This window comes from Peromyscus maniculatus, chromosome 2, assembly GCF_049852395.1.
Source record: "Peromyscus maniculatus bairdii isolate BWxNUB_F1_BW_parent chromosome 2, HU_Pman_BW_mat_3.1, whole genome shotgun sequence".
NCBI lineage: Eukaryota > Metazoa > Chordata > Mammalia > Rodentia > Cricetidae > Peromyscus > Peromyscus maniculatus.
Window position 1 is genome coordinate 143,344,906 of NC_134853.1, and position 25,289 is coordinate 143,370,194.

At 47.5% G+C, this 25,289-nt stretch overlaps 1 protein-coding gene across 6 annotated transcripts; it reads left to right on the forward strand.

Moving 5' to 3' along the window:
• The first annotated feature begins 358 nt into the window (after nucleotides 1-358).
• On the forward strand, nucleotides 359-24,927 carry Meaf6 (MYST/Esa1 associated factor 6). 6 transcript variants are annotated; one of them, XR_013049324.1, is made up of 9 exons: nucleotides 384-543; nucleotides 1,453-1,568; nucleotides 6,183-6,270; nucleotides 6,434-6,479; nucleotides 18,630-18,822; nucleotides 19,270-22,697; nucleotides 22,802-22,859; nucleotides 23,468-23,501; nucleotides 24,336-24,927. XR_013049324.1 is itself a non-coding variant. In XM_076565050.1 (8 exons), exons 1-8 carry the CDS (start codon nucleotides 454-456, stop codon nucleotides 24,342-24,344), a joined length of 606 nt encoding a protein of 201 aa, XP_076421165.1. In that variant the 5' UTR covers nucleotides 383-453; the 3' UTR covers nucleotides 24,345-24,927. The 6 variants fall into 6 exon arrangements, 3 of the variants coding, with proteins under 3 accessions (XP_076421167.1, XP_076421165.1, XP_076421166.1); XR_013049323.1 differs by having other exon boundaries at nucleotides 390-543; nucleotides 22,668-22,697; XR_013049325.1 differs by lacking the exon at nucleotides 19,270-22,697 and having other exon boundaries at nucleotides 383-543.
• The last annotated feature ends 362 nt before the right edge of the window (nucleotides 24,928-25,289 follow it).

Sequence of the window (25,289 nt, forward strand, 5' to 3'; positions counted from 1 at the left end):
CTGCCTCTGCCTCCGGAGTGCTGAGATTAAAGGCGTGTGCCACCACCCAGGAAAGGGCTGGGGTTTGGGATCTGCTTTCCATTCCGGATGGTGGGGCCGGACCTGCTCAGGTTTCCCACCTGCAATTGGGTAGGTAGTAAGGAAAGGGCATTGTCTGAGGCGAGGCAGATAGGATATTTCATAGGCTTATGTTGCAGCTGGTCTTTGGATGCAGTGACCGTCCTTAGGTGTCTGCAAAGACCAGGGGCTCACAGTGGGGCAGGGGCAGCAAGGACGACCCTACACGAACCAGCACCACTCTGTGGCAGCTTTCGCGCGCGGAGCCCGCCAGCGGCCCCGGAAGCCGCGCGCGCAGGCGCAGTGGCGGCGCGCCCCCTGGCGGCCGGCGGCGGTAACGCGCAGGGTCCGCCTACTGGTCGCGCGCCGCCGCCTCCGCCGCCGCTTGAGCCCAACATGGCGATGCACAACAAGACGGCGCCGCCGCAGATCCCAGACACCCGGCGGGAGCTGGCCGAGCTGGTGAAGCGGAAGCAGGAGCTGGCGGTGAGTGGCCGGGGCCGGGGCGCCGTTCCCGCCTGGCCTCGCAGGCCGCTCCGGAGGCGAAGGCGGCGGGCGGCCGGGGTCCGGGTGCTCTGGGCGGCCGGGCGCGGCGCGGTTCCCTGCGGCGGCGCGGCTCCCGGCCTGCGCTCGGCGGGGCGGGGCGGGGCGGCGAGGGCGCGGGAAGGGCGAGAGGCAGGAGGCGGGGACGACGCTCCGGCCCGGCTTGGCGGGTGGGAGGGAGGCTGCTAGACCCCGGCCTGGAGAGGATTTGGGAGCGTGCCGGGTGGGTATCCGCACGGCGGATGGCACGGGCGGCGCGTTTCAATGGCCGGAGAACGTGGTGTATCTGAGGATGCCAGGAAGGGGGCTGGCGGGAGACGCAGGACGCAGTCTAGGGAATTTGGAATGGTGACGCGCACCGGGAGCCGCCGGCACCCTGGTGGCTGAGCCCTCCAGGCTCCCGCCTTTTGCTTCGAGCATCCGGGAGGCAAAGCTCACCTGAAGCTGCCCTTCCAGGTTTCCATAGCAACCGGCATCCGCTGCGGGCGGCCCTTCCAGAGCTAGCGGGGAGGGAGCAGTTGATGTAGAAAAGATGATTTTGAAAAGCTCTTCACTCCTCTCTCTGCTGGTAGGCACACATTTAGTGAGTGAGAGTAGAGAGAGCTCACATTCTGTCTCATCCCTGCTCATGATAGCTAGGTTTCCCTCTGAAGTAAATGCAAAATGCTGCATGTGTGTGCATTTTCTGAGGTCAGACTGCACATTCCATTCTATTTATAAAAGGGTCCATTACCTCCACTCCTCCACAGAAATGGTTCAGTGTGGGTAAGCTTGACTTTACAGAGTCTGTGTCCAGATGTCAGTTGGCTCATGCTTCATGCTTGCTTCTCCGTGTCTCTTTTCATCACCTAGGAAACACTTGCAAACTTGGAGAGACAGATCTATGCTTTTGAAGGAAGCTACCTGGAAGACACTCAGATGTATGGCAATATTATCCGTGGCTGGGATCGGTATCTGACCAATCAAAAGTGAGTGTCGGAATCTAGTAGTATCCGTTTTATCCCCTACTAATATTTATCTGTAGGGTTTTTATTTTGTTTTCTTTTTTTAAAACATGGTCTTACCATGTAGCCCTGGCTAGCCTGGAACTTAGTAAGTAGTTCAGGCGACCTCAGACTCACAGATTAATTACAAAGCTCCTTCTCCCTCTGACTCCCAATTGCTGGATTTAAGGGTACGGACTGCCTTTGCACAGCTTGGGATGTTCTTGGTATCCTCTTTGTAGGGTGTCGGTAATAGAGTCGCAGTGTGAAATGAGGTCTAAGCTTGAACTTGAACTCTGACCCTGCCGTTGCTTCAGGGAGTAACCTTGGACAAAGCCCATATTTGTGACTAGGGAAAGTCGGGCCCACGGTGCAGGCGTGTATAGGTGTAAATGAAATACAGCATGTGACTTAACTGTTTCCCACATTTAATCAACCATAGTACCCAATTACGAATTTTGCTATAACTATATGCTATTTGTGTCATTATTGATTTGGTAATATGATTATATAAAAATTTCTAAACTTGTGAGAATTTTTCAAATCTCATAGATTGAGATGATGTAATACGTGATCAGTTTGTATTTTCCCCATATATCCATGAGTTGCTAACTTATCGTGTGTGCAAGCTCTAATATATAAAACCATCTATGTGTGCTTAAAATTTTTTATTTTGAAATAATTGCAGATTCACACAGGAAGCTGCAAAAACAACAGATAGGTCTTGTATGTTCTTCACACCGTTTTCTCTGATGGTTGGTTACATTTTATGTAACTCAAGTAGTACATTATCAAAACCAGGAAACGGATATTGGCATGATGTGTGTGTATAGTTGTATTTTATCATGTGTGCATAGCCACAAGATGTAAAACTAGGCCCAGGAGTCATGGCTCAGTGGGTAAAAGCTCTTGCTGTGCACACCTGGTGGCCTGAGTTCAGTTCCCAGAAGCGGTGTTAAGACCTGCTCTGTCAGGGGACAGGAGTTTGACCCCCAGCACCCATGGCAGGTGCTTTACAACTACCTGTAACACCAGCTATCCTGGATTATGCAGTGCTGTCAAAATAACAAGATCCACTCTGACTCAGCAAGGTAGAACCGCAAGGGCCAGCGGTGGTGCTGGTGCTGGTGCTGGTGCTGGTGCTGGTGCGTGCCGGCCTTTAATCCCAGCACTTGAGAGGCAGAGACAGACAGATCTCCATGAGTTCAAGGCCAGCCTGGTCTACAGAGTGAGTTCCAGGACAGCCAGGGTAACACAGAAAAACCCTGCCTTGAAAAACCAGAAATAAAAAAGATGCAGAACTGTTTTGTCATCATGAAGATCTCCTTCCTGTTGCTCCTTTAGTTACGTTTCTGCCTCCCTGTACTTCTCTGCCCTGCTAACCATTGAAAATTGAGCCGCTTATACCATGAATCTCTGCACCTAAGTATACTAACAGTTACCTCCTGAGAAGAATAGGACATTTCTACATGTAACTCTGATGCTCATAGCTTAAATATTAACACTGATTCCTTCAACTTCCCTCAGTTGTCCCTAAAATGCTTTACCATTTTTTTTTTTTTTTTTTTTTGGATCCTGGGTCTAGTTACTTTCAACAGTTATGTCTCACTATATTTTTGTCTGTTTGTTTTTGGTTTGTCCAGACAGGGTTTCTCTGTAGCTTTGCGCCTTTCCTGGAACTCACTCTGTAGCCCAGGCTGGCCTCGAACTCACAGAGATCCACCTGGCTCTGCCTCCCGAGTGCTGGGATTAAAAGCTTGCGCCACCACTGCCCAGCTAATATTCCCCTTCTTGGCTTATAAAACTATTAAATTGTTTTTCTCCATGGGGGATAAAACGTGCTTATGCCTTAACGTGTGTGTAGAGCACAAGAAAACTTGAGGGAGTTAGTTTTCTTCTGCCTGGAATTAACTCAAGTCCTCAGGCTTGATAGCCAGTGCCTTTGCCTGCTAAGTCATTTCACAGGCCCATCTTTTGCTTGAGACAGGAGACCTGTGGTTGCTTGTGAGTGTTGGGATTCCAGGCATGTGCCATCATGTCTGGTTGTTTCCTTTTTATTTTTTTTTTCTTTTTTGAGACAGGGTTTCTCTGTGTAGTTTTGGTGCCTGTCCTGGATCTCGCTCTGTAGACCAGGCTGGCCTCGAACTCACAGAGATCCACCTGGCCCTGCCTCCCGAGTGCTGGGATTAAAGGCGTGCGCCACCACAGCCCAGCCTGTCTAATTGTTTTCTGATCTTGCTCAGTTATAGAGTTGGAGTGTTTGGATTTGGTGCTGTCACTTTGACTGTTAGAGGTTTTTTGTTTTTTTTGAGACAGGGTTGTACAAGGTAGCTCAGGTTGTCCTGGAACTCACTCTGTAGACCATGCTGGCCTTGAACTCAGAGATTCATCTGCCCCTGCCTCCCAAATGCTGGGGTTAAAGATGTGCACCATTATACCTGGCAGAAACTTTTTAAAAACTTATTATTATTTTTTAATATACTTATTTATGGGACTAGGCTTCAATATGTAGGCCAGGCTAGCCTGTAACTCACAGAGCTCCATCTGCTTCTGCTTCCTGAATGAAATTTATGCACCACCATGCCCGCCTATAGTCACTTTTTTTTTTTTTTTTTTGAGACAAGGCTTCTCTGTATAACAGCCCTGGCTGTCCTGGAACTTGCTTTGTATACCAGGATGATCTTGAACTCACAGAGATCTATATGAGTGCCAGGATCAAAGGTGTGCGCTGTCACTACCACCACCACCACCACCCTGCTATAGTCATTTTAAAAACATTGCTTATTTTATATATATGGGGGTTGTGTCTGCATGTATGTTTATATATCACATGTGGCCTAATGCCCTCGGAGGCCAGAAGATAACATCTGATCTTCTGGGGCCGGAGTTATATTTGTGAGCTGCCGTGTGGGTGCTGGGAATTAAACGTGGGTCCTTTGGAGGAGCAGCCAGTGCTCATAACCGCTGAGCTCATCTTTCCAGCCCCCATTGTATTTTTTCATAGTCATTTTTTGATTGAAAAAGTTTGCCACTGAATAAAGTGGCACATGCCCTTAATCCTGGCACTTAGGAGGTAGAAGCAGGTGTTTCAGTATGAGTTCGAGGCTAGCGTGGTCTGCACATCTAGTTCTAGGCCAGCCAAGACTACATAGTGAGACCCTGTCTAAAGAACAAAAATTTGTTTTTCATATGTGTGTGTGATTGGGTGGGGGTCTGCATGTGCCACAGTGTGTGCGTCAGAGGACAGCTTTGTGGAATTAGTTCTTTCTTTCCACCTTTACATGGTGTCTTAGAGTTTCTATTGCTGTGAAAAGATATCATGGCCACAGCAACTCTTTTTTTTTTTTTTTTTTTGGTTTTTCGAGACAGGGTTTCTCTGTGTAGCTTTGCGCCTTTCCTGGGACTCACTTGGTAGCCCAGTCTGGCCTCGAACTCACAGAGATCCACCTGCCTCTGCCTCCCGAGTGCTGGGATTAAAGGTGTGCGCCACCACTGCCCGGCCCACAGCAACTCTTATAAAGAAAACATTTAATTGAGGTAGCAACTTAGTGCCTTTCCTATCTTGTCAGCCCCTGCAGTAGACATTTTTGACAATAAATGTTATCATAAATGTGTACTAAAATAGAGTGGGAAGCGGGATTGGGTTGGGCAGGCCAGGCTACTGATCCTGCGATAGTGCTGGTTGGTGTTATCCTGCCAGGCATGTCCTGGGGTCTCCTGTATGGTGATATTTTATTTGTGCTGAAATGTGATTTTATTTGTATGCTAATAAATAAAGTTGCCTGGGGGTCAGAGCTAATAGCAAGCCATCGCAGAAGTCTGGCAGTGGTAGCACACGCTCTTAATCTGATCACATGGCAGACAAAGTCTCTGTGTGTTCAAGGACACAGCCAGCATGGTGACACACACCTTTAATCCAAGTACCAACCATAGAGACCTGGAGGTCTGTAAAGACAGGCAGTGACAAGGAAGTCATGTGGTTGAGAAGGCAGAACAGAAAGGCAATAAAAAGATGGGCCACACAGGAGAAGAACCGTCTCTCAGGGGAAGGACGGCAGCGAGTGGAAAGCCAGAGGCTCTTCGCTAGTGCTCTCTCTTGGGCTTTTAACTCGGTATTTGGCTCTGTGTTTCTTATTTAACGAGACTGTTTAGAATTACATCTACACTCCTGAGCTTCTTCAAGCAAACAGGTGAAGATAGAAACATGACATTGTGTATAAAGCCACTAGAATAATCTCACCTCCCACAGTGGAAAGTGTTGGTGGTGTTTGTAGGCATTCAACATGAGGTTTGTTTTGGCCAATCATGTGGATCAGAGGCGTTCCTGATTGAACTTGGTTAAAAGAAGAAAAAGTGGGGCTGGGGAATTGGTGCAGCAGGTGAAGGTGCTTTCTGCAGCCTCACCACCTGAGTTCAGTCACTTGAGGTAAAGGAGAGAACTGACTTAGCAAGGTTGTTTTCTGACCCCCCCCCCCCCCATGCACACATGCACACACACCCCACCATTCACGAACACAATAACAATCCGTAACTTTGCATCTGCCTTAGGCACCCAGTTTGAGTGGAAGTCATAGCTTGGTACTTGTCTCTGTGTTTTAGAAACTCCAATAGCAAAAACGACCGGAGGAACCGGAAGTTCAAGGAGGCTGAACGGCTCTTCAGCAAATCCTCAGTCACGTCGGCAGCTGTAAGTGGTGGTGGTGGTGGTGGCGGTGGTGGCGGTGGTGGCAGTGGCGGGTGTGCCTGCCTGTGGCCCTTTATTGAGGAATGTGGACTTTCCCTTCCCCCGTGTGGGTTGGTGTCTTGGGGTATGTGGTCACTTGTCTGGTAACCAGTGACTTCTCTTTTAGGCAGTAAGTGCCTTGGCAGGAGTTCAGGACCAGCTCATCGAAAAGAGTAAGTCTGTTTTTACCTTCTTTATCCGTTTATTTTAAAGCAGCCATAGGCCCTAAGTTAACTCTGGTTTACCCAGCTGAGTCCCTGAGGACTGCATCTTCAATGGTTTTCTCTTGCTTCTGGAAGTTGGGAGGCCTTTGGGCACCTTCCCCAAGTCTTTTTTTTTTTTTTTTTTTTTGGTTTTGGGGGTGGGGTCTTGCTATATAATCTGTCTGATGTGTGGCTCGTACTTGTCCCACTCAGACATACACCTGCCTCTGCCTCCCGCTTGCTGTGATTGAAGGCCTGTGCCACTGTGCCAGCTTTCTCCAGGGAAGAACCCAGTGGCCTTCTGCCGCTTCTTTCCCATGAAGCTGGGCTGGAGATACTGAAAGACCCCATGCTCTGACACTGCCACAGTAGGGCTTAAATTCCTAGGAATTCTGTTTGTTTTTTTGAGATAGTCTCTTCTAATCCGTGCTGACCTGAACCTGCTAATAACGGAGGCTGGTCTCAACTGCCTGGCCTTCCTCCTGCTGTTTTCTGAGTGCTGGGATCATAGGCATGTGTCATCGTCCGCTGGGAGGACTTTTCCAATAAGTCACTTAGATCTGGAGCAGTGACTCAGTGGTGAAGAGTGCCTACCGATGGTGCAGATGACCTGGGTTTGGCTCCTAGCACCAATATGGTGCCTCACAACAGCCGTAACTCCAGTCCCAGAGGATTGGTTTCCCTCTTCTGGCCTGTGAGGACACCTGTATGGATGTGGTGTACGTAAATTCGGGCAGGCACACACACATAGATACAAATATATTAATAAAAAAAATACCTATATAGCTGGATGTGGTGGCATACACCTTAAACCCAGCACTTGGGAGGTAGACTCAGGCTGATCTGAGTTTAAGACCAGCCTAAGCTACATAGTGAGACCCGGTCTTAGTTTTCTATTGCTGTGACAAGCCACTGTAACCGGAGCAACTTGTAGAAGAAAGAGTTTATCTGGAGCTTACAGTTTCAGAGGGTTTGAGTCCATGACTGTCATGATGGGGAGCATGGTGGTAGGTAGGCAGGTATGGTGCTGGAGCAGTAGCTAAGAGCTCACATCTTGAGACATAACCAGAGGCAGAGAGAGACAGAGGGACAGAGACAGACAGACAGACACTGGGGATTTGAGGTAGAGAGAGAAACATTGGGAATGGCTTCTGAACCCTGAAAGCTTATCCCTAGTAACAGACCCCCTCTAACAAGGCCACACCTTCTAATCCTTCCCACACAATTCCACCAACTGGGGACCAATTTTTCACATAGGTGAGCCTCTGGGGACCATTCTCATTCAAACAACACAGACAAAACACTGTCTATCTCAAAGCAGAGTAACAGCAAGTAATTTAATAGGAAATTTCAAGTGTACCAGATAAATCCCTGGTGCTCAACTTAGGGGACTCTAAGGGTATATCTGTGTATCCTTAAATGCAGAAGGGAGGGTGGATCCTGTTTTCTTACACAGGTCATTTCTGTGTGGAAGGCAGGTCTGATGTAAAAAACAGCTGGCGTTTGTGTAGGCTGCTGTAGGTGTTCAGTGCTCTGTCCTGTTGTGGGATCAGAGCCCTGCTTTGGGGCAGGGATAAGTGGAAAGGGGATTTTGGTAGCTTGGACCTGAGAGTCACTCAGTGACTTCAGTTATTAGCTCTGTGTAGATTTCTCTCCCAGCCAGACTCTCCCATGCCTTGGTCCTGCCTATCCCAGAGTCATTTCCATTTAGAGTCAAATTCCAACTTTCAGAAGCTTTCCTTCCAGCTTCTTAGCCTGTCCTTATCTTATTCCTGTCCTTCCCTTTCCCAGAACCCCCCTGCACAGTATCTTGGTGCCTGTCTGACTACCTCATCAGATGCTGCAAAGTCTTTAAATTTGAGACAGGTTCTCACTGCATAGCCTAGGCAAGCCTTGAACTTAGGTATTATACCTGATTTTCTAAAGGATGTACTGGCCAGCCATTCTTTGAAATTACCCAGCGCTTAGCCGCCTGGCTGTAGTACATGGTTAGTATTGCCTGGGTTTTACTCCGTGTCAGCTTAGTTTTGACTGAACAGTTTCGTGCTTTGGTCTTGTAAAACATTTTTATTTTATGTTTGTGTATAAGTGTTTTTTCTGCATGTATATATATATGCATCACATGTGTGTCTGATGCCTGCAAAGTCCAGAAGACTGCATCAGACCCCCTGAACTGAAGTTGAGAATGGTTGTAGCCACCATGTGGGTGCTGGGAGATAAACTCTGGTCCCCTGGAAGAGCAGCCGGTGCTCTTGACTACGGAGTCATCTCTCCAGCCTTTGTCTCTGTGTTTTGTAAGAGGATGTTGCAGGTGTTTTTCCTCTGCTGACTGTTGGCCTCCTTCAGGACTGGTTTTCCCTGGACAACTAGTTGTCTTGTTTGTTTTGGTTTTTTGAGTCTCCATCTCACTGTGTAGCCCAGGCTGGCCTGGAACTCAGAGACCCCCTACCTCTGCCTTCCAAGTGGTAGGATTAAAGGCATTGTTTCTGCTTCCTTTGGCTCCGTATATTTGCCTACTAGAAAGAGGGTGGATTTGCCTGGCCCCTAAAGAGGAATTTTGTGTAAGTTGTGAAGCATCTTTGGGCATTGTAGTAGAAAGAATATAGTAAAAGGAAAAGCAAGCAGGTGGATTTTCACCTCGAGGGCGAGGCAGGGGCAGCAGGTGCTGCTGCGTGTTCCTTCTCACAGAATTGCTCTTTGCTCCAAGGCTCAGTGCTATAGGGCTTCTCTTCCTCCTGGAAACCTGCCCTCCATCAGAAGTCACAGCCCTCTGTCACCCTTCCTTTGCTGGAGAGTGTAGACGTCCTCATCCTTGCTCAGTTTTCTGTCAGTGACAAACAGGCTCTCGTGTCTCCTCTGCAGCGCTGTCTGTGGGACATTGACTCGAAGTTGCACAGTCCTTGCATTTCCATGAGCTAAGGAAGGGAACTCTAGTTTGTATTTTAATAGCATGCTTGGCTGTCAGGTATCATCAACAGACTTGTCCTTCTGCAGCACAGCCTTGGGCTGGGACTTGTTCTGTGGTGCAGAACATTTTTTCTAGCATGTGTGAAGCCTAGAGTTTGACCCCCAGCACCGTAAATCCACAGCTGAAATGCAGTTCCTGAAAGAGAGTCCGTCTTTTTTTTCCCTTTGAGCCTTTTGAGACAGGGTCTCAGATAGGCTGGCCTGAAACTCAGTATGCAGCCAAGGATGACCTTGAACTTACTTATGTGAATGTTGGACTGATAACGTGCATGTGCACACACATGTGCCCCATAGCCTGGTTCATGTGGTGCTGGGGATTGAACCCAGGGCTCTGAGTACAGTGACGAGCACTTTACTGAGCTACATCCCCAACCAGTTCTCATGGTTCCTGATGTCCATATGGGTCCTTTGGACAGTGCCTTGGGTACCAGTTTATCAGAGAGGAGACCTAGGTGAGTTCTCTGTTTTTGGGCTTTGAGCAGGTGGCCATTGAGTGAGCTGGAGCGGGGCCGCTGTTTGCGTGGTACTCCTGGAGCAGAGGCTGCTGATGGACAGCCAGCTTCCGGTGTCTTTTCAGAATGGGAGTTCCAGCAGAGTTTGCCTTTGCCTCCTGTCTTGCAGATTCTAGTCTTTCCAGCCCCTGCTGACTCAGTCCTTGACTGGCCTGTCACCCTGCTGTGGTCCAAGGCTCTGTGGGCTCCTGTCCTGCCGAGATCCCTTTGTCTCCCATCAGCATTTTCAACAATTGACTTTAGACAAGATCTTTAGGGGCTGGAGAGATGGCTCAGTGGTTAAGAGCATTGGTTCCTTTTCCAGAGGACCTGGGTTCAATTCCCAGCACCCATATGACAGCTCACAACTGTCTGTAACTCCAGTTCCAGGGGACCTGACATCCTCATACAGACATACATGCAAGCAAAACACCAATGCAAGTGAAATTAAAAAAAAAAAAGAATTAATTAATTAAAAAAAGAAATGATCTTTATATATGTATTTAATGCATGCTATTATAAACAGAAGCTTATTAGTACAGTTGAAACCACACTGTGGCTGAAACAGGCCTTGAGCTTGTAATCCACCTGCCTCCGGAGTGGCTGGGATTTCAGTCCTAACCAGGCCCCTGTATTTTACTCAGTAGTCCAGTTTTAGGAAAAAACTGACTCATTTCAGTGAGGCCACATAGTGTGTATTAAGTGTGGACCTGGACCGTGTTCTCCTGGTTTGAATCTTCACCCTCTGTCTAGATGTATAAACCTCATGGGATTATTAAATGATAAATAACCACAGTATTTGATCTGGGAATCCAAGTGTGGCTTATCTGTTCCGCTCACCTTTCAATTCTCTTAGAAGTGATTTTTTGGGGGGAAGGGCTCATAGCTGTGTCCCCCGTCCCCCGCCCCCGTGAGGGTCTACAGGCAGTTCATGGTTGCCGGGAGAGGGAGAGACTTCTTCAATGGCTAGTCCCTGGTAAGTTGCCTGTGCTCCTGTAAGACCCCTCCTCCCCCGCTGCTCTTTTAACTCCAGTTAAGCTCACGGGACACCAGCAATGTCAAAAGCAACAATAGTGACGGAAAGGGAGTGATGGGTAGGTTGGCGCAGGAAGTACTGACTTTCATACCTGTGCATCCCTATGCTGTGCCTGCCTTCCTGCCCTCCCGCACGCCCCTCTAGCTGCTTCCTTCCCCCTCCCCAGGGAGAGCCTGATTCTGCTGCTTTCTTGGCACTGTTTTCTGTCCCCTCTTGTAGCCCCGGCTCCTCAAAGATGCAGATGCCTTCTTCCTCGCATGATCCCTTTTCTTTTTTTTTTTGGTTTTTCGAGACAGGGTTTCTCTGTGTAACTTTGCGCCTTTCCTGGAAATCACTTGGTAGCCCAGGTTGGCCTCGAACTCACAGAGATCCGCCTGGCTCTGCCTCCCGAGTGCTGGGATTAAAGGCCATCATCACCCGGCCCTTTTCTGGTTTCTTAACCTACAAACACACACATGTTAACACATATACATTAATTATACAGAACTTTAAGTTTGGATTCCTCACGGTGGTGTTTGTCTTTTTGAGTCTGGCTTATTTAGTTGAGCATGCTGATTTCCAGTGGCATCCACTTTCCTACAGATATCATTCACATACCATTCTCTATCCACCCATGTGTTGGTGGACATCGGAGCTGGCTCAGCTCCCCAGCTACTGTGAGCAGTGTAGCTGTAAACGTGGACGTGCAGATATCTATGTGATGTGTGGATTAGAGTCCTTCAGGAGTGGTATAACCGGGCCATGTGGTGGTCTGTTTTTACTGATTTGAGAACCTCCATACTTACTCCTGTAGCGGCTGTACATTGCTCCTCACCCCAGCCCCCAGCAATGACCACGGGTCCTTCTTTCCCAGCGTTCTCACCAGCATTTGTTGTCATATTTCTGAGTCAGGGTACTCACTATGCAGCACTGGCTGTCCTGGAACTTGCTGTATGGACCAGGCTGGCTTCTCACAGAGATCTCCTGCCTCGGCCTCCTGAGTGCTGAGATCAAAGGTGTGCTCCCCTATTCCCGGCCAGTTTGTATTCCTTCTTTTGACAGCTGCCTTCAGTTCATTAGCCCATTTTTTGATCAGATGACTTGGGTTTTTGGTGTGTAATTTTTGCAGTTTAAAAAAAAAAAACATATATGCGAGAGAGAGAGAGAGAGAGAGAGAGAGAGAGAGAGAGAGAGAGAGAGAGAGAGAGAGTTTATTCATGTATAATAGTGTGTACATGTGGAAGCTAGAAGAAGACATTAGGTGTACTCCTAGAACTCTGCCTAGTTCTTTGAGGCAGAGTCTCTCCTTAAACCCAAGGCTTGTATTTTCTCTGCTTGGCTGGAAAGCACCAAACCCCAACACCCCCATTTCCACCTGCAGAGCTGACCTGTTCCGTGGTTCTGGAATCTGAGCTCTGGTCCTCCTGACTGTATAGCAAGTGCTCTTAATCACTCAGTCATTTCCTTCAGCCCCCCCCCCCATTAAATAAAAACAAAACTAAAACATCCTGGATATTAATTTCATATGTGAAGATGGCAAAGATTTCCCCCCTCATTCTGTAGTCTGTCCTTCACTCTGGTGCTTCCTGCACCCTGCAGGCTTCTTATTCTTTATATCCCACTTGTCAGTTCTTGGGGTCCTGTGCAGAAAGTTCTTGCATTTGCCTATATCTTTAAAATATATATGTGTGTGTGTATTGTTTTTATGTGTATAATATGTGGTGGGTAGCGGTGGGGTCTTCGGGAGTACATTGCCCCTGGAGACCAGAAGAGGGGTATTGGATTCTCTGGAGCTGGAGTTCCATGTATTTGTGGAGTCCTGACTTAGGTGCTAGGAACTCAGTCCTCTACAGGAACCAGTGGCTTAACTGCTGAGTGGTCTGCAGCCCAGGTGAGCGCCTGGGCCTGTATCTTCAGGGGTTCTCCCCAAGCGATTTCAAAGCTTCAAGTCTTGTGTGAACCGCTGTGATCTCTGATGACACTGGTGTCTGCTGTGTGAGAGCTACAGATCTAGCTTCATTCTCCTGCATGTGCTACAGAGGCTGTTCTCTAGTGTGTGCCATTGGCAGCTTTGTCAGAGTGGGCTGTGATTGTGTGGGCTTCTTTCCAGGTCCTCTGTTCTAGCCCATGGATCTGCATATCTGTTTCATTTCTGCCTGTACCATGCTGGTTTTGTTACTCTGGCTTTATAATGTAATTTGAGATCAGGTACTTACAGCATTGTTTTTCCTGCTGAAGACTGATCTAGCTGTTTGGGGCCTTTTGTTCTTTCATATGAACATTAGGATTTTTTAAAATAATAATTCTGTGAAGAATGTCCAGGATTTTGATGGGGTTGCATTGGGAATTTGCAGATCACTTTTGGTAATAGTCACATGTTAGTCTTCATGAACCCTTCCAGTCCATTTGTTTTTCAGTGTCTTAAAGGTTTCTTGTTTGTTTGCTTTTTGTTTTTTGAGATGGAACAGTTTTACTGTGTGTCCCTGCTTGGCCTGGAACTCTACATAGATAGATCTGGCTAGCATTGAACAGGGAGATCTACCTACCCTGCCTCCTGACTGCTGGGATTAAAGACATGAGCCACCACTACCAGAAGAGTGTCTTAAAGTTTCAGTTGTAGGCATCTTTCAGATACTAGGCTAGGTTTGTTTATTTAATTTTAGTTTTTTGACTGGGTTTGTCTTCGTAGCCCTGGCTGTCCTGGAACTTGCTCTGAAGACCAGGCTGGCCTCAAACGCACAGAGATCACCTGCCTCTGCCTCCTGAGTGCTGGGATTAAAGGCATGTGCTACCACACCGGGCCTCATTTTATCTTAAAAAAAAAAAAAAAGACTTAAAATTTATTTGTATTTTATATGTGTAGATATTTTGCCTATATATATGTGTACCACGTGCACACAATCCTAGATGTAAGGTTCCCTGGAACTGTAGTTATAGATGGTTGTGAGCTGCCATGTAGGTGCTGGGAACCAAACCAGGTCCTCTGCAAGAGCAGCCAGTGTTCTTTTTTGTTTGTTTGTTTTTTGTTTTTCGAGACAGGTTTCTCTGGAGCTTTGGAGCCTGTCCTGGAACTCACTTGTAGACCAGGCTGGCCTCGAACTCAAAGAGATCCGCATGTCTCTGCCTCCCGAGTGCTGGGATTAAAGGCGTGTGCCACCACCGCCCGGCTGCAGCCAGTGTTCTTAAGTGCTGAACCATCTCTCCAGCCTGTTGCATCTTTCTGAGGTGAGGTCTCAGTGTGTTGCTCAGGCTGGTCTTGCACAAACAGAACTTCTCTCTGTATAGAATCGTCTCATTAACCTCGTCAGGGATCAGCTGACCTTAACATTAGGCTTCATCCAGCCTGAGCTTGCTTCTCTCGAGCTGTTTATCCTTACCCCATGAGCATGAGCAGCGCTGTGCTGATGACTGTAGCTTTGGGAAGGTAAGTTTTAAAATCCTTTTCGCCTCTTTCATTAGTTCATTTATTTCAAGAGAGGGTCCTGTTCTGTAGTCCGGGCTGGTGTTGAATTCATGGTCTTCCTCCCTCAGCTTCGTGAGTGTTGTGATTACAGGTGTGTGCCAACACCCAGCTCTTGTGGTAAATTATATGTGGGATCAGATGCTTTTCCAGTCCTGTGTAGCTCCATGACTCTGGAGCTCCCTCTCCTGGTACTTTCCTGCATCGTGTTCAGTTAGTTCCATCATTTCTGAAATCTGGCTGTTTTACTTTTTGGGGGACGGTGAAGTGTGTTGGGGGACTGTGTTTATATGTGTTCCATGGCCTGCATGTGAACAGCTTTTGGGAGTTGATTCTCCCTCTCCCAAAGGCTTTAGGGATCGATCACAGGTTGTCAGGCTTCCACAGGAAACTCTTCCACCTGCTAAGACATCTTGCTGGGCTCTTCTGTTTTAAAAAAAATTTTTTTTTCTAATGTGTTTTTGAGATAAGGTCTCTTACGTAGTTCCGGCTGGCCTTGAACTCCTGATCCTCCTTCCTGAGGCTTCCCAGCTCTGGGATTACAGATATACGTCACTATTCCACACCTTCTGTTTTACTTTTTTAAAAATTTATTTATTTTTATTTTATGTGTACTGGTGTTTTGCCATGGTGTCAGGTCCCCTGGAACTGGAGTTACAAACAGTTATGAACTGACATGTGGGCGCTGGGAATTGAACCCTGGTCCTCTGGAAGAGCAGCCAGTGCTCTTAACCGCTGAGCTATGGTGATAGATTGTGTATCCTAATAAACTTTGCCTGAAGATCAGGGAACAGAACAAGCCACTAGATTAAACTAGAAGCCAGGCAGTGGTGGTACACCCCTTTAATCACAATACTTGAGAGTCATATGCCTCTAATCCCAGCACTAGGAAAGTTGAGACAGGAAATGACATGGCTGGGCAGAGAAAGATATATGAGGCGTGAGGAGACAGGAACTAAAGCCTTTTTGGCTGAGGAAAGCTTTTCAGGCTGAGGAGTCCTAGAAGTAAGAGGTGGCTAATTCCTTTGTCTCTCTGATTCAGGCAAATTTATTAGGGTACACAATATATCACCACACTGAGCCATCTCTCCAACCCCTTTACGCTATTTTTTAATGTGTGTGTGTGTGTGTGTGTGTGTGTGTGTGTGTGTGTACACGTGTGTGTACGTGTGTGTACGTGTATGTACGTGTGTACGTACATGTGCACATATAGGTTGGAGGACAACTTCAGATGTTAGTCCTTACCTGTTGACTGCTTTTTCTTTGGGCTGACAACTCACAAAAAAATGACATGGAGACTTATTATTAATTATGAAAGTTCAGCCTATAGCTTAATCTTGTCCCAATAGCTCTTATAACTTAAATTAACCCATTTATATTCATCTATGTTTTGCCTTGTGGCTTTTTAACCTCTCTACCATCTTGCACCTCCTGTTTTCTCTCTGTGTTGTGTCGTCGTCCATCTGTTTGTCCGTGTTGTGTTATGTGTCGTCCCCCTCACCCCCCAGGCATGCCTGGAAATCCCACTTAACCTCTTCCTGTCTGGCAAATGGCCATTCAGCTCATTATTAAATCAATCAGAAGGTGTCTTGGCAAAGACACATTTCACAGTGTACAAAAAGATTATACCATCCACTTTATATGATACATGTAGTTCTCCACTATACTACATATGCCATGCATGTTGGCTTGAGGGCTTCCAGGAATTCTCCTGTCTCAGCTGGAGTTACAAATGCATACTTCGGTGTCCAGCTTTATGTAGGTTCTAGGAACCCAAACGCAGGTCCTTGCTCTTATGTGTCAAGTGCTTTACCTACTGAGCCATCTACTCAGCCCCTTCTGGCTTTTTGCTTTAAAAAAAAAAAAATGTGTTTTTATTTTATGTGCATTTGAAAAGCATGCAAAAGAGTCAGAGACAGCCCTGCTCCCATTGTTAGGAGCCCCACAAGAACAGTAAGCTACACAACCATAACATATATGCAGAGGACCAGCTCAGATCCGTGCAGGCTCCATGATTGTCGCTGCAGTCTCTGTGAGCCCTGGTGAGCTGATTCTGTGGGTTTTCTTGTGGTGTCCTGGACCCCTACGTCTCCTACAATCCTTCATCCTTGTCTTCCGATGGATTCCCCAAGCTCCGCCTAATGTTCGGCTGTGGGGAATCTCCATCTGCTCCCATCAGTTGCTGGATGAAGCCTCTCTGATGATGATTATGCTAGGCTCCAGTCTACAAGTATAGCCAAATACCATTAGGCATCATTTCACTGACTTTTTCCCCCAGTTTATTTGGTTCTATCCTAGGTTTCTGGGCTATTCAGCTTCTGGTTCCTGGCCCTCCAGGCAGTGTCAGGCATGGGCTCTCTCTCCTGGCGAAACGGGTCTCAAGTTGGACCAGTCACTGGTTGGCCACTCCTACAAGTTCTATGCCACCTCTGCCCCAGCACATCTTACAGACAGGACAGATTGTAGGTCGAACAGTTCGTGGCTGGGTTGGTGTCCCAGTCCCTCCACTGGAAGCCTTGCCTGGGTGCAGAAGATGGCCCGAACGCACGTGGCTCCTGAAGCGCTATTTTAAAATTGGTGATTTAGGGCTGGAGAGATGGCTCAGCCATTAAAGGCGAGGCTCACAACCAAAAATAAAATTGGTGATTGATGTCAGTTGAAGAACATAAATCACTGCTTTGTTCCAGCGTCCTTGGGCTGGTGGTCCAGCTTACTGGCTGGGTTCAGTAGCCGGGATAGCCAAAGATGGAGGGTGGGATGTCATTGTGGGACATGCCCGTAATCTCAGCATCCACGAGGTGTGGGTAGGGAGATCAGAAGTTGCAGATGGGTGTGTGTGTGCTGTTTAGTGGGTAGACACACTTGAAGCCGAGCCTGATGACGTGAGTCATGAGAGGTGGGAGGGGGGAGCGGACTCCCTCCGTTATGCTCCGATTTCCTCCTACTTGCTGTGGATATTAGTTATTTCTTGTTGCTGTAATGAAATCCCATGACCAAAAGTGACTAATGGAAGAAAGTATATTTTGGCTTCCTTTATGGTTCGAGAACGGGTTTCCTGTGCAGGAAGCGGGCTGGTTATATTTTGTCACACATGAAGCCAGAAGTGGGGTGAAGCTCTATACCCCCTAAGTCTACCCCTATGGCAGACTTCCTCCTGCAGATGATACACCATTCCAAGCTACTCCCCCACCACCAAACAGGTGAGCCTGTGGGGACATTTCCAGTCAGCCCCCTGCCTCGGCACCCCCCAGAATACACATAAGTCAGTAAAATGTGATTTGAAAAGGAGGGGGAGCTGGAGATTCAGCTGTTAGATCGTTGATGTTTCTGCAGAGGACCCTGGGTCACTTCCCAGCACCCATGTCTGGCGGCCTGTAACAGCTGCTCCGGGATCCCTGATGTCTCCTCGCCTCCGCAGACGCCAGTATTCCACTGCCCATAACCCTGCCCGCACACACATCTGTAGAATTTAAAGTGAGCTCAGTCATATCTTTTGAAAAAGTTCAGAGGTGTCCTCTGTGACCTAGGGAGTTCAAGGCCTGAGTTACATGGGACCTTCTCTACCCCCTCACCTCCCCCCAAAAAGATCTAAAACCTCAGTAATTCAGGGATTGGACTAGACTCTCCTCCTCAGTGGGTGCCTTTTCTTTGTTTGTTTGTTTATTTTTTATTTATTTGTTATTTTTAATCATTTGTGTGTCTGTGTGGGGATATGTGCATGTGAACGCAGGCACCCAAGGAGAGGTGTTGGCTGGCCTGGAACTGAAGCTCCAGGTGGTGAGCCCCATGCCGTGGGTTCTGGGGATTAGACTCAGGTCCTCTGCCAGAGCAGTACATGCTCTTAACCTTGGAGTCATTTATCCAGCTCTTCCTGCCTCCCGCCACTCTTTAAAGAAGACAGGCTTCTCCGCTGCTCTGCAGTTTTGCCAGGTCATCATCCCCCTCTCCGGGTGAAATTCTTCTCTCTTCAGCACACCGTATGTTACACAGCCCTCATGTAGTGGGATGGGGCTCTGCGTGGTGGTCTCGTTTGTCTCCAGCAATGTTCTGGGTAGCCTGGTTTCCAGGAATTCTCCAGCTTTGACACTGTATCTTCTCTGTCTGTGGGCCTGCAAGCAAACGTCTGCTGATGACAGGAATTGGGGGAATACTGCTCAGGCTTTTGGGACCTGTTTTCTTTCCTCTAGGGGAACCAGGAAGTGGGACCGAAAGCGATACTTCTCCAGACTTTCACAATCAGGAGAACGAGCCCGCCCCGGAAGACCCTGAGGACCTGGACGGGTCCGTTCAGGGAGTGAAGCCCCAGAAGGCTGCCTCTTCTACCTCCTCAGGGAGCCACCACAGCAGCCACAAAAAACGGAAGAATAAAAACCGGCACAGGTTAGTGGCAAGGTCCCACACAGTCCCAGAGTTCTCGTGACTACTGGGAGGGACTCGGTTGGAATGAACATGCCTGGGACAGGCATGGCCTCACACTTTGGGTGGCAGAGATGTTTTTTGGTACAAGGCAAGTGGGCTGGTGTTGTCTGAGGGGGGAGTGGGTGGCAATAGAGAGGCCCCGAGGAATCAGTGGGAGTCGCTAGGGCGGAATGTGACTCCTTTAAGCCACCTGACATGGTGAGCTTTGGGACCTTTGCTAAGAGGAAAAGGAGAATAGAAAGGAGTCCTTGCAAAGTGACCCTGGCTGTTGGGGAGCTGCGGCCTGGGGTAGAGAGTTCTTTGAATCCTGGGCCCTGCCTGCTCCTAGGAGAGCTCAGTTGACGTGCCATTCTCTGACTTTTTAAATATGGGTTTGGTTTTGATTGTTCTGACTTTTCTATTTTGTAGTTCTCTGAGTACGCTGCCTTCAGATACGGGGAAACACTAAAAGTCCCTAAGCGCGAGCGTTCCTTCGTAGGAACCGTCTGAGTGAGCACTGCTACTTTGGCAGTGGGAAATGAGATGGGAATGACACCAGTGGACAGAGAGGTCAGGTGTCTCAGGGACTTTAGTGGTCACTCTGCCTGGGTTTGTATGCTAATGCTGGGACTTAACTCAGAGGGGATGAGTCTATAGAACAAGGGGCTCTCCTCCCTCTTGGTCTCGGAAGTCTGAACACTAGGGGTGAAAGGGGTGTGCAGGGCTGCGTGGGGCTCCCGTCCTCTGGTTGGCTGACGAGTTACATTGCTTCAGAAGCCTGTGGGGTGTCCCTTCCTGCACTTGAGGTGTTGCACTTGGACTTCATAGACCTGGCACTGTGGGTAATAGAGAATTAAATTGTTGAACTGGTTTAATCCTTTGTCATCAACAGATTCTTGAATCTTTTTAAGTTTTTCTTGTTTTTTAAATTGCAGAAATAATGTTTCCTCCCAATAAATAGTGCTGAATGACTGCCGCTTTACGTTTTTCTACAAACCCAAACCCACTGTGCTAATGTGAACTCTAGCAAGGAACAGCCAAGAACTGCCCTACCATCTTGCTACGGCTGTAGGTTATTGGAGCGTTGTGGTAGGCAGAGACCCATACTCCTACGAAAGAGTATTTTATGGGCTGGGGAGATGGCGCAGTCTGTAAAGTGCCTGGTCTGCTGGCCTGAGGACCTGAGTTCTCATCCCAGCACCATGTCGAAGTACTCAGTGAGTTGTGCATGTCTGTAACTCCAGCATTGGGGACATTGAGAACCGGGGGGCTTGCTGGCCAGCCAGTCTAATAGAAGTGATGGGACCCTTTCTCAAAAACCACATGGAGACACCCAGCATCGACCTTTGGCCTCCAGATGCACACACGTGTTTACACATGTATATAGCACATGCACACAGATTGACAAGATAATTGAGCGTTTTCTTCTGTGTTGTTTTTATCACGTTTGTCTTACTGTCATTTTGGTGATTCTGTTCCTATTTCAGAGTGTCTAGAGCAGGGAGGACGTTATTGACAGTCCCTGGGACTGCACCACTGGCCAGTGTCCTCTAGACTGCTGCTTCCATGTACCATCTCCTTGGCACTAGTGATAGGATCAGCTCTTGACTGCTGGGAACCTCTAGAGAAGCATTCCATTTAATTTTGTCCTTGCAGGTTTCTAGGAACAAGTCCACAGGATAACACTTCTTCCTTATCCCTCTCTTCCCTGGCCCCAGGAATGAATTCCTTCCAGAAACACTCTAGCATTTAGAAAGACCGTTTTGGGCACCGCTCTCATAAGGGGCTAGTCCTGCTCAGAAGGTGGACTGAGTTTTCATCTCCAGAAGCCCCGTCTGTCTGATCCCCCCAGGGCCTCGCCTGCTCATTTGCCCCCAAAGGCCAGTGGCACCGAGTTGCATTGTTTCTTAGGAGCTGGGGCCAGGACTTCCCGAAGTGGCACCTCAGTGGGCTAGGGCTGTTGGAGTCCTGCTCCCTTTGCACACTCGAGGGCGGGGTGGAGCACTTTATCCGGACACTCTGGGGAGGGGGCACCCAGAGCAGTGCTTCCTTCTCTGCTCTTCGGTGGCCCCTGTAGTCAGGCCATGGTGACAAGATGTCTGAGGACTTGCCACATGCCAGACACCGTTGAGGAGAAGCAGGAGGAAGTACTTGAACCTACCTTCTCCTGGGATATGAAAATCCATCAAGGACACCCACCCCCTTTCACCCCAGGCTGGGGATTGAATGCAGAGCTTCATGTATGCTAGTCAAATGAAAATCCCTAGTTTTCTGAATTCTTACATTTTACATGTCTGAACAAGCTAAGGCTTTTTTTTGGTTGTGAGCCTAGCCTGTAACAGCTGAGCCATCTCTCCAGCCCAGTCCCACTGTCTTTAAAGAGAAAAGAGTAACTATTAGCTGCTCTTAGAGGTTTTTACTATTCTGTTGCACCCAAGATTTGTTTTTGTAGATGGTCGCTTGTTTCTTTGTAAGACGGGTTTATTATGTAGCCCTGGCTGGCCTCAGACTACTTTCTTCTGCCTTAGCCTCCTGAATGCTGGGATTGTCAGGGATTGCCATGCCTGCCACCAAACCCAAGTTTGGCTAATAGATACACTTTTATTTATGTATGTATCTGTTTCCACTACTAGGGATTGAACCCAGCATGCACCTACCAGTCAGCCACACCCCCAGCTGACACCATCCATTTTAATTTGTGAAGGTTGCATCAGTTTGAGAGGAAAGCATTTTACAAGTCCTGCTTGTCTGCTGGTGTGTGTGCCCAGGAAGGTCCCACGTGAAGTGGTTTTATAGGGGTGCTGACACTCGGCTCTCCTGTGACGCTCACAAACACGGTCTAAAGAGCGGAACAGCCAGTCAGTGCTGTTTGACTGCCTGTCTGCAGTCTGAAAGGTGTCAGAGCCAGCCAGGAGCTGAAGTCACATGCCAGGCCGATGCTTGCTGTGGACATCTGTGCAGACGTGGCCTGTCAGCCCTGACAGCACAGAACGGCCTCCTTTGCTGTGTGCCCACGGGGCTCAGTAGACCCTGGCACTCCTTAGTTGCTGCGCTGATATAAACAGTTGGCTGCCATGCTGGGTGAGGTGTCACATGCTTGCAATTGCAATACTTGGAGGCTGAGGCAGGAGGACAGCAAGTTTGAGACCAGTGTGGGTTATATTGCCAGACCCTCCTCAACTCATTAAAAACAAAAAGACCATTGACCTGCCCTCACCAGTTTAGGAGGCGGGTTTGTGAGAGAGAGGACTGTCAGGATATTTATGCGGTCAGCATATGGCTTCCAGAAGGAACCCTGTAGCAGGAGCTGGTGGCACTGAACATGTTTACAACACGAACTTGAACAAAAAGTTACATGTTTTGCTGTTATCAAAATGCAAAGTGTTTTGTTTTAATGACAATATGTTATGCCTACTTCTAGCACCTTCTGCTGTATGGCTAAACCTCTCCCCCCCTCTCCCCCCTCTCCCCCCTCCCTCGCCTCCCCCTCCTTCCCTCACTTCTAATGCCCTAATTCTGTTTCAGTCCAGATATCTTAGCAGTTCTAACCCCGAGTCTGGCAGCTAACCCCGAGGCTGTGGCTTCCTGGGTGCTCTAACACAGCCGCTTGCCCTCCCCTAGCTGCTCTCTGCTCTGGTCTCCGCTGCGGGAAGGGAATCCCCCTGACCACACAGTCTTTGGTGCTTTGATGTTTGAATCCTTATGGCTTAAGAGTCTTAAAGCTGACTTTTGTTTCCACAAATCTTGCTAGGATGGCTAATCGACTAATTTATTCAATTAGTATATTAATTTCTGCTGCTTTCTTCCTCTCCAATGCTGCCCCTCAGCCCGTCTGGCATGTTTGATTATGACTTTGAGTAAGTTTGATCTGCATTAGTGTTTGTACTGTGTTGTTTAGTGTGTAGACCCGGGATGCCGTTCTGAGACCTTTCTAACCCATAGTTTGTCTGTTTGATTGTAGGTATGTATATTAGGTTAGGCTGGGAAGTTTTTTTTAAAAACAGAAAAACGTGATGGAGGTAACATTTTATTTAATAACTTAAGCAAAATTAAGTAAACTTCACTTTTATGCATTTTAATTTCTTTTTAAATAGATAACCTGTACTTTTAATTCATATTTAAATTGATTTTCTGGCTTTGCTTTGTAAGGAGATTCGTAGCTTAAGATTTTGATATTTTGCTTTGAAAAGATTGAAAAATTGAAATTCTTATAATTTCTTTTGTGTTTCATATCCAGAAACACAAACTCCTAGTCTGTTTGCTGCTGGTCACTGCCTGTCTCAGAACCCGTCAGTGACATAGACACAGAGCTAACACATTGACCTGAGCATGCCTCTTAATCCAGTTCTCCTAATTCTGCAGTAGTTTTTATTTAAGAATTATGGCTTTTGTAACTGCTGTCTATTTCCTTTTTTAGTCACCTCAGTTTGCCTTATGGCCAAAGTATCTGCTTGTATTTTTTAATACTGGCTTAATATCTGAGGAAACAGCTAAATGATGCCGTAGTCTAATGGAGACTGTGGCCTTTAATTGAGTAGCTTTTGTGATAGCTGTGCCCTGTGAAGTAGCTGCTTGTGCCCTGACTCTGGAGGTAAAGTGGAAATCTCTTCTGTTTCTCCCACCGCAGGATTGATCTGAAGTTAAACAAAAAGCCCCGAGCTGTAAGTATCTGCCAGCCCACTCAGAGGCTGCCACTGTTTTGTTTTTAAAACAAATTGGTTTTGGTGGGTTCTAACAGGGCTCATCCGTGCTGGACAAGGGCCCAGTCAGGGGCTGACAGGCTTGTAGGTAATTTTGGTTTTCAGAGTCTGGATGTCCCTAGTCTAGGATCAAACTGGTTTCTTGACTCTGAGGGTCCCTCTGGATGCTCCCGCTACCAGGTGTTCTTCACTCAAATGCTTTAGAACAGGCGTGGTGGTGGCGCACACCTTTGATCCCAGCATCCAGGAGGCAGAGGCAGGCGGATCTCTGTGACTTCAAGGCCAGCCTGGTCTACAGAGTGAGTTCTAGGACAGCCAGAGCTGTTACACAGAGAAACCCTGTCTTGAAAAAACCAAAAATCCACAAAACCCAGCAAAAACAATTAGAGAATGAGTCACACATTTTTATTGAAGAAAACTGTTCTTCGATTAATTCATGCTAAATTATTAATGTTGGCTCTTTTTTGCCTGGTGAGCTAGTGAGCAGAATTGAAATTTCCATTGGTGGTCTTCTAGGCCTCAGAGGTGGATCACTGTACTTGTGAAGTGCAGTGTATTATACCTGAACTAGAACTTTTAGCTACACAGAAATTCAGTTGTTTATGATATTTTTTAAAATGTGTATTCTATAGATTTACTAAGTTAAGACCATTTTCACCCAGCTGTATAATATTCTTTGAGCATATTCCCCCCTAAGATTTAGTTTATTATATGTATACATATACATATACATATATCTATAAATATTTGCTCAAACCAGGCTGTATGTTGTGACTTCTGTTTCTCTCTCTTTAGGACTATTAGAAGACTTGTTAGCAGCAGCTTCCGGCTGTGGAGCCCTGCTTCCCCTCTGACCTCACACAGCGACAAATGTCCCTCACCTGACTGTGGCCATCCGCCTCTGCTCCCCCAGACCCAGTGCCTGCAACTGGCTAGTCTGTCCTAACCGTAGTGACGAGTCCTTTCTATAAGACTGGGTCATTCCTTGTCATCCGGTAGTAGCAGAGCAGAGGGAAGATCTGCCCTTGGTCCTAGTCCCCACGGGTGGCTAACTGTGCATTTCTCCCTTCTTAGAATGAATGTCTCCCCCCAAACTGGCTGGCACCAGCTCCATCTGTGACCCTACCCCCACCCCCCATCGAGAAGTGCACATCTCTGATTTTGGGTTACGCTGAAGCAGAACCCAGGTTCCTTTGCAGATGGAGGCTGTACATATCTGCCATTCTTTTGTTTTGTGTTGTATTATTTTTTTATTGTTGTTTTTACCATCTGATTTTCTTTTGGGACATTTTGTGATGCCTGTACCTTCCTGTTGACACATCTGATCATCTGTTTCATGTGTTGTCAATATTCATAACTGAAACTAAAGTGGCTTTCTAGAAGTAAATGGGCAACTTGGCTCTTTGGCTTTTTGATTTCTGCAGGGGGAAGGTAGAGAGTGTTTAATGATGGCCTGTTGGGAGCAGTCTCGTGTTTGAGGAACAAGAAAGCTGAAAAACATATGTCATACTCCTAGAACAGACATTTTGACTTCTTTGTAGAAATAAAATTTCCTTGCCTTCCATTTCTCATGCTTTCCTTTTAAGCCTGAGATTTTCTTTTCATCGTGTGTCTGTCTCTGTCTCTGTCTCTGTCTCTCTCTCTCTTTCTCTTTCTCTTTCGAGACAGGGTTTCTCTCTGTGTAGCTCTGGCTGTCCTAGAACTCACTCTGTAGCCCAGGCTGCCCTCGAACTCAGAGATCCACCTGCC

Coding starts and splice junctions, on each gene's coding strand:
- Meaf6 (XM_076565050.1), top strand. CDS start 454: ATGGCGATGCACAACAAGACGGCGCCGCCGCAGATCCCAGACACCCGG. Junction 544..1,452: donor AGCGGAAGCAGGAGCTGGCG/GTGAGTGGCCGG, acceptor TTCATCACCTAG/GAAACACTTGCAAACTTGGA. Junction 1,569..6,182: donor CGGTATCTGACCAATCAAAA/GTGAGTGTCGGA, acceptor TCTGTGTTTTAG/AAACTCCAATAGCAAAAACG.